Source organism: Branchiostoma floridae, chromosome 5, assembly GCF_000003815.2.
Source record: "Branchiostoma floridae strain S238N-H82 chromosome 5, Bfl_VNyyK, whole genome shotgun sequence".
NCBI classification, from domain to species: domain Eukaryota; kingdom Metazoa; phylum Chordata; class Leptocardii; order Amphioxiformes; family Branchiostomatidae; genus Branchiostoma; species Branchiostoma floridae.
The window spans coordinates 26,359,333-26,368,458 of record NC_049983.1 but is presented as its reverse complement, the minus strand read 5'-3'; the positions used below and the strand labels follow the sequence as shown (position 1 = coordinate 26,368,458).

Here is a 9,126-nt window from a genome sequence, read left to right as displayed (position 1 = left end):
TTCTCTTTTCATGTTTTGCCATGGCTCAGCCTTGGTTGGTTTAGAACTGTTTACTGATAAATAGAGATTATACAAAGTGCTGTAATTTTAGAAAACTGCCAACCGAATGGACGGACATTTACAAGTCTTTTACGTTGTATTTCTGACACCGCGGGGACATGGCTGATCACCTTTGAACTTTGAGTGGATCCGTCTTCAGCTATAAGCCATTTCTCCTGTGGTTTTCAGTATAAAGCACAAAATCATGTTAAAGACAGGGTGGTTAAAATAAAACAGTAGGTCTCGCCGTTGAGACCAAGACGTTGTTGTCTTCCGTCCATGAAGAAAAGTATTTGTATCGTTCATGAGTAGGGTGAACCCGATCTGCCACATTGTAACGTTTCACATGTTCCTTTTCCACATGAACGCCGACGCACAAAGCGTCATCAAATATTCATGGCCCACACCCTCCTGTGTACTGTTGAAGGCCACCCCGTTCTAGCTACGCTAGCACATCCACCAGTCTTCCACCATCTGTAAAGACCTGCACGTCAAAATCTACCTTTAAAACCAAATGCAGGGCTTGGCTAGCCTGACCCCTGACCACTCAATGAAAATGACAACTTGATAGTATTTATTTTGTTATTATCATTATTGTTTTCTTTAGTTTCGTACCATTATTTTCATTCATCATTTGTATTGATATCATCATCACTAGCAGCATCTATTGTTATGATTAGTATTATTGTTTATATCAGTTTCATTACCATTGTTATTTGATCATTTCATTTATTGCTGTCTATTTATGTTTGCCTATGTTTGTGATGAATATGTTTAATTTCTTTTTATGTAACACGCAGGGCTCCACTGAAAAGCAGTGCAAGAGCACTGAGCTTGGACCACCCTGGATAAAGATTACAGAAATAAATAAATAAATAAATAGCACATGCACAACAACACGCCCATCTACAAGTAGGACATACCCTGATTTTCTTTGACATAGTTTCATACATCAACTTTTATGTTCTCTCGCCATGCCTATAACAAAGCTTCTTGCTAATGGGACGTATGATGTTCGCATGTTCTGTGTAGACGATTAACGCACATTATTATCCAGGTATCTCTGGAATATACATACAACTTACAACGAGATAAAAGTACTACTTGATAATGACATCTCAAGCCTATTCATGTACAAATACATGTTGCGATTACATCATGCATAACACAAAGATATTTACATGTAATGCAGTACATCAAAGCATACAGGTATCCATAGTGTTAATTTTATGTCATGATGTAAGGCCTTAAACAGCGGACGCGAACGTATTTCTAATCGGACTTATTGTATGAAGGCACTTATAAATATATTGAATAGATATCACAGGTGACATCATAAAAGTATTTAGTGTAATGTGTCAAAGCATTAAGATATGAAATATATACAGGAATATATGTTTATACATGCAACGAGATTTTAGGCATTTGGATCCTATACATGTTCTTGATAAATAACTTCCCCACTTAATATATAATTACTATACTATATCAAATTATGATATCTATGGAATGTACACGCATTTATCATAGTAAATATACTTGTAACTTTCCTGAAGTAGACATCTGGTTAGAAGTAGTATATACAAATTTGGGAAAGAAATGGTAGTGTATTGACTTAAGGAGTTTTACGGCGTGCTGAAGACTGTACTCTACACGGCACAGTCTCCACAAGCCCATGTGCCGTCACGGGGAGGGCTGGCTGCCAGGCAGCTGACGTGAAAGATCCTCCGGCATGCCTTGCACCTCTCCATCCTTCCCAGACGCCCAACGTGTTTGCAGCGGCAGACCAGTGAGATTTGGTGTGCACTGGTTGGGCCGACCCTCCATCTGCGGCTGGTCAGACGTGGAAACGGTCTGAGTTTCTCTTCTTTGAAGCACATCTCCAAATGGCTCCTCATCTTCATTTCGTCATACACAACCTTGCTCACGTCTTGCCCCTCTGCGATATCCACTGCCCAGGCGATGACGAACAGCCCACAATCTTCGGCATCCCATTGATGCTGTACCTCCGGTACCAAGACGGCCAAGACGTTTGTTTCCTGGTCAGCAAATCCGGAGTAAGACTGGCAAAGCTGAATCTGCAGGGATTTGCTCATGGCGACACCGAGGCTGTCATACAGGCATACCTGTCCGTCTGTGTAAGACGACAGCACCCAGTGCATGGTACCGCTACCACTGTGGTGGATTTGTAGCCCCTTTCCAGTCAACTTGGCAAATCCTACGTCATAGAGACCGAATACAGGGTCTTCCAGCCCTTGGAGTGCCGGATACTGGCGGCGGAGCAGGTTTTGGGCAGCTTGGATGTCGTTGTATGTCAGCATCTTTCCAAGCGAAAGAGGTGTGGAGGACTTGACCACAGCCAAATCTTTATCTTCTGCGACATTTTCTTCTTCGTAACTGTCACTTGAACTTGGACCCACCTCCGCCATTGCGCTGTTCCCGGATTCGTCCACTACGCCGTTGTTGTGGGAAGCAGGGCGGATAACAATGACGGGAAGGTCTTCTCTTGGAGCTTGACGTTCCTCGGCTCCGTCCTTGAGGACGTTCTTGACTGGCGGGACGAAGTCAGGTTTCGTAGGGAGGTCCGTATTCTTCATCCTGTGCAGGTAGAAACAGCTTTGTAAATATTGGCAGCAAAGCGTTTAAAATTTGGAAGTGGAAAGTATCAAATGTTAGGACTCAGTTAGACGTCAGGTAAGCCTTTGTCTTGTCTTCCATTTTTAATGCAGAGCAAGAGGACACCAAAACCAATGAAAAGGGTACAGCGGGGGTAACATTGACATTTATCAATAGGTCCTGGGCCCAATGCCACTGTTATGTGAAACACACTGAAACATTCGCTCCAAGACCACGGCAAGTCGACCACGCTCTGGAAAGAATGTTGAGCCGCATCACTACAGTTCAGAATAGGGAAGGCAAGAGGTAAGTGTGGCAACAGGAAAAACGCAGCCCATGCATCTCACAGAGAATCGTACTTGCCTGCAGCTGAAAAGCGACAGTCTCTTCAACCACAGTCTCTCAACTTGGATCTCAACCTCAATAAGGCTGTCATGGAGCGTATCCACGATGTGGACGTCTGTAATTGTATACAATTTTCTCATTCCAACACTTTGAATACAAACAACATCAAATGGAAACCAACCGGGTGCCACCTGGTATTAAAGAAAAAAAAGGCACTTTAAGTTTTCTAATACTTAGACAACATTACTTAGACCTCTTTACCTGTGACTGGCGCCTCCTGAAGCCCAAGCAGGGAGGTGAAGCGTTCCCACAACCCTTGGATGAAGTACCGGTCCTCTTCAGGCATGACGTGGTTCCGCACGTCCGGAAGTGCGCTGTCGATGATCGCCACGGCGATGTTCATCAGAACCAGGAACATGAAGCAAATGAATGTTACAAAGTAGATGGGGCCGAGGATGGGGTTTGCCTCCGTCAGCTCCGTGTGGTCAAAGACTCCAAGAGACATCTGGAACAATGTGGAGAAGGACATACTGATGGACCTGAAAAAAGAAGAAGTCGTTTTCATGTCAGTGTGTTGTAATGAATTGAAATGAAACTAAACCACCACCGTCGACTTGATGTTCTTGAATACTTATTTTGAAGGCAGTGGATAGATGTAAATTAGCATTAATCTGATTTCTGTCCATGTCTGCTATTATATAGTATTGACCGTCCGTGAACAATTAAAATTATGAACCTGTACGTTGTTGCGGTGGCACCGAACATGAAATAAGCGCTGATCCCAAATCCTGAGAAGCAGAGGAAGAAGTAGAAGATGAAGGCAGAGAACTCCACCGCCATTCCCCGGAAGACGGACATCAGCTTGGACAGGAGTGGGTTGAACCTCAACAGTCGCAGGAACTTCATGATGTTGACAAAGGCGAGGAAAGACAGGAACCATCCGTACAGCAGGTTTATGTTCACCACGGATCTGAGATATTGGAGTGGATCTAAACGAATAAAAAAACATTCCAAATAAGACTCAAAATTTAATAATTGTAGGATTTTGTGCAATGCCAACGTAATAACTTTACTGTTAAGTGTACGTGTTTATAACCCACCTTTCTCTTGCTTGACAGCCGCCAGAGCCATGGTCCCATAGACTCTGTTAGTGGCGTACAAGGCAATGACAGTGAAGGCCAAGATGAAATTAAAGATTTCGAAGATATTCCATGGCTCCGTCAGGTAGGCCCAGCCGGCTTCTCGTGCCGTTTTCGCCTCTTTCCACAGTGAGTAGAGGAGAAAGATGACGTAAATTATTTCCAACAGGACGTAGATGTACCCGATTGTACCTGGCTGTTGATGAAGTCGGAAGGTGTGTAGGTGACGATGGGAGAAAACTCCGGATATCTCGGTAAATTCAAACACTACCGTCACCGAAGTGAACATATCCAAGTTTCCGTTGTAGACGAATTGTTCCACAATGACGGCTCTTGTTCGCTTGTCAATCCAGTGGTTGGACTTCAGGTCTGCTAGGATGCTGCGCATCTCGTCTGCTGAATCTCCCAGGCCCAGACTGAAGCCGTCTCCCCAGTAGTGCGATTTTACACCAAAGACGGGTTTGATGGTGTAACCGATGGGACGATGGCACCATCCAGAGGTTTCTGACTCCACCTCCGACATATTCGTAACCCTCTTCCACCCCTTTTGAAACACTCCGGTCTCCTTCGTATTTTCACCATACGCTGCTGTACATTCATCAAACAAGTCCTGCATTGTCGCAGGCACTTTGCACAGCCCTAGGATTGAATGAGAATGGAAGTCATAGTAGTTAGCTGCAAATGTAATCATCTTTCAGACAGTCCGTAAGTTTTACGCAAGTCTCGTTGAAACGATGTTGATAAAAGTTGTACAGGCTCAGTCTTCTGTCAAATTTGTACCCTATAGTAACGTATGTTTATTTTTTTTAGTCCTACGTAAAAAGCAGTTCAACCAACCTGGCTTTACTCGGGCTTGAATCAGGATGGGTGGGGAGACCAGGACCGACTGCATGTCGGTTGTGAAGACCTTCTCCCACCAGCGGGGCTTGTCGTCATTGTAGGAAGTCTCCGGGTAGAAGCTCTCCAGAGCGGTCTCGTTCAGCCAGGGCCAGACGGCAGAAGGCTCTGTCACCTGGAAGGATAGAATATGTGGATATATTCATAAACCATTGACATATTCTACATATGGTTTGCTTCTCAATAAAAGACTACATCAGATGATAAAAGATAAGATCAGATTTTTTTCCTTTTCAGAAGCTGCATGAAACTTGTGCGTATATCAGCAATATTTTTAATGACTTTGATGACAGTGAGTGCTAACGTATGCATGTTGTTATGCACACCCTTTCCCAAATGCTGCGTATAAAAGAACGCAGTGATGCACTCACGTCGTCAATGGACTGCACGAAATTTTCTGCAGCGCTCTGTGTCTGATGGAAGGCCGTGTTGGTGTTGTGGTGTCCGTTAATGATAGTCAGAGCAAGCAGGAGGCGAGCACAAGACAGGATGATGTCCCAAAGGAGGTTTCCGATTCGCCTGTCTCTGTTCCGCTTCTGTTGCGCTTCGTTAACGTTTGCAAGGGACATCTGAGACAGTCTTTCCATTTTCTTCTTTACCCGGAATCGACCACCTTTGTTGAAAGTAAACATAAAATCGATTAGTAATTACGTGAAGATATAGAACGCAGAACAATCGGAACGCAAATGTCGTATCCTTGGATAATAACGTAACAAATAATAACTGCAAGATGAGTGTTGCGGCTTTACATCAAGTTTTTCATGACTCACTGTCAAACTCCTTCTGCTTTTTTGACGCCACAGTAGTGTCCTGCAAGACAACTTTGTCCTCTTCATTTTCAAAAATTATCTTCAAGGTGTGTCTTTGGAAAACGGATGAAAAGACGATCGCCAGAACCAAGACCTGTAACATTAAGTGTTTGATATTGAGAAATTTGTCGACATCTCCAGCATAAACATGACGTTGACTAAGGAGACAGCAGCTAGCAGGATTTTTAGGGTTTATACAGCACGTTCTGAAGAGGTTATATAATAAACATTAGTATTGTTCAAATCCCGATTTGACATTTATATACAATAAGACAAGCAACGCTTCTAGATCTATGGATGGACATGACATGTACCCATCACAATCCCCAACGTTTTAATAACATGCAAACCCGATGGTACTTGACTTAATTTGCTTCTGTTTCAAAGGAAAAACGTTTTGAAACAGCAGAGCATGACAAGACATTTCGGCACAAACCTTCACTGGTTGCAGAAGAAATATGTCCGCCAGAAAAGTGGTGAAGAACGCAGAAAGCCACCTCTCGGACTTGTCCTTGCCCCACTCCAGACTGTACAGCACGGTGAAGACAGATGACCCCACGGCAGACAGCACCACTAGCACCCAGGCCACGTTCTTGCACCAGTGTGGCAGGCCCTTGGCTGGTTCTTGCTGTGTGGGTGCCTCAGCTGGTCCGGCTGTCTCCGCGTCCCTGACCGGACGACCGCCCTTGCTGTTCGGTCGGCTGTACTGGAACAGCACAACGATGGCCATGACGGCGGGAAGGCAGGTGATGCTGGCCATGATTCCCGTGTAAACTGTGTTCAAGGTGAAGGAGAACGGCCCCAGGCTGACGGCCTGCACAACTTGGGTTGCGTTTTCATCGCTCAACCACATGGCGCTGGCCACCATGGACAAGGTGAGAAAACTCAGGCAGCAGCCAAGCCTCTCGATGCGGGTGAACTTGCTTCCTGTAAAGGAACAGTTTCTGGTCATATTCAACCATAATTAAAAGAATTTGAAACTCTGTCTTCAGTTGATTACTGTATTTGCAGGAACAACAAAGTTGACTATACTCATAAAGATTCCATGCATAGAAGAACTATCTCTATGCTTTTTTCCTAATGCACTATTGCTGTACTGGCTGAGGTCCGTCAGTTATGGATAGAAACTTGGGATTGGTTGCTCCGCAGTCATCTGATGATAATTCGGATTCTCCTGTGGATTTTTCGCCAGATGAGCAGGAAAACTAGCAGAACTACTTCTGTCCTATAGACACCTAGCTCCTCATTTCAACTTGTAGGAATCCTTCAGCAAGTGTAATACAGATAGATCTAATATGTAGTAAATATACACGTTTACCTGTAGGCATGATAGCGACGGAAAAAAAGAGGTGCTCCTCTACAAGATTGCTCCGCAGACTTGCCGGAAACAGAAACCCGAAGGATCGCAGGTCCTGCTCAGTGGCGACAGGAAAGGTCTTCGCGACCTGTCCGTCCCCGCGGTCGGCTGCCAGCCACTCATCGCAGAAGAAGTAGAACCTGTTTTTCCATGATTTAATGGCAAAATAACTTAGATTAATTCTTCTAGGACCCATATTAAACCTCACAGTTTGACAAAGGTCAGGAATAGGGATTGTTTAAAGCTAGTGAAGTATGAAACGGAGAGAGTCTAAAGTTTGATTATTAGGACATAAGGTTTATATTATTTTAATCACGCGGCAAGATATGCAAGCCTAATTTTTGTCACCATCCATCAAAAAGAACTGAATTGCAGTCGTGTCTGTTCTTCGCCATGATAAAAACTATATCTTTTCAAAATATCATATCTAACTTCATCACAAAACTAAACATAATGTGTAATTCCTTTCTTGGTCGTGCACTTTATAGATGCGATTGAATTGACGAATCTAAGCAGCCTAAAAACTCACAGTTTGCCTGTGGTGAGATCCTGAACTGCTGCTCTGTCCACGTGCCACGATGCGCGGCTCCCCTCCCCACTGTTGTCGTGCATGAGCTGCAGCAGCGCCACGTTACCCAGCTGTTCTGCTGTGCTGAAGTTCAGCGTCACCTGGCCGCCTTGGGTGAAAACCTAAACAGCAACATTCGACCTGTTAGGAGCTACCTGAAATCATTCATACTGAATAAAATGGACGCTAAAGTAATTTAATGCCTGACCTTCTCCGTGATGCTGACCACTCTCACTCCGGAGGTCGCCTCATCTCCACACAGGTTGAAGGAAACGGTGGACTCCGTCCCGGCAAGCTTAGCGGTGCCTGTCCAAAGGTGCAGGCGGTACCGGAAATCGTTCTGCAGGTCATCCAGATTGATTGAAGGGCTTTTCTGTAAGGATGTACGAAGAAATTTGGGGTCATTGAGCACTGTAAAATATATAAACAGCTGATAAACAGCACATCATGATGGCATTGTCGACAATCTCTACGTACCTTCCTCTTTAATCTGAGGCCAGTAACCTTCATTATGACCAACGTAAGCAGAAACAGGCAGTCCACCACGAAGATGGTTGTCAACACCGCACCGTTGTCACGTAAATCACTAAGAGTTAAAGCCCCGAAGTCCACCCTGTTAGGTGGTGTGGCGAAATCGCTTCCGAACGCCGTCAGATGGTTACAGTGGCAGATGATGTTGTTAATCGTGGACTGGTTGCTAATCTAAAGGGTAGACGGAAAGTTACATCTTTGTCGATAAAAACGACTAATCCAAATTGGCATTTGCATGTTTAGAAATGTTACATTGGTCGTTAACAGTTTAATAATTTACATGTACTTTTAATCATATTGTCATTATGTTAATTAGTATTCCGAATATGTTGACATACTTCATGTTAAACCATTTATAGTAATTATTGGAATAATCAATCATCAGTGAAATGGTTACAATCGGTTACAAATTAGATTATAATCGTATAAGATATCATTCACTATCAATAGTTGATAAAATGGTACAAAAAAAACTCTGCAAGTTTGGCAATATAATATAGCTGTTTTACCCACCGTGCAGCCTTCCGGCCTCCAGGCGTCCTCTGTCTCGCTCCAAAAGACGCAGCTCAGACGGGCCCACTGGATCTGGTAGGAGTAGAAGGAATTTGCGAGTACATGCTTTTCCTCTGTTCGCTCATTGACGTCACACTCGCTCACCGGTCCTGAAAAACGATGACCTATGTGATAACGTATGTACACTTTCGGCAATGGTAGAGCATGAAGAGAATATTTAAAGATCTTTGTTTTTTTTACGGTATTGAGTACCGATTAAAACCTCAAAAAACCACTGTCGAAAATCGGTATACTGTTTCGACTGCTGCAAAC

General features: G+C 43.9%; 1 protein-coding gene across 1 annotated transcript; it reads right to left on the bottom strand.

Annotated features, from left to right (window-relative positions):
- Window positions 1-1,688: 1,688 nt before the first annotated feature.
- Window positions 1,689-8,280, bottom strand: LOC118416383 (polycystic kidney disease protein 1-like 2). Its single transcript, XM_035821479.1, has 13 exons — window positions 8,248-8,280; window positions 7,979-8,143; window positions 7,732-7,892; window positions 7,164-7,342; window positions 6,282-6,772; window positions 5,807-5,939; window positions 5,408-5,649; window positions 4,977-5,151; window positions 4,101-4,778; window positions 3,743-3,989; window positions 3,262-3,539; window positions 3,019-3,115; window positions 1,689-2,637 (listed from the first exon to the last, which is right to left on the bottom strand). The coding sequence occupies exons 1-13, from the start codon at window positions 8,278-8,280 to the stop codon at window positions 1,689-1,691; spliced, it is 3,828 nt and encodes a 1,275-aa protein (XP_035677372.1).
- Between the last annotated feature and the right edge of the window lie 846 nt (window positions 8,281-9,126).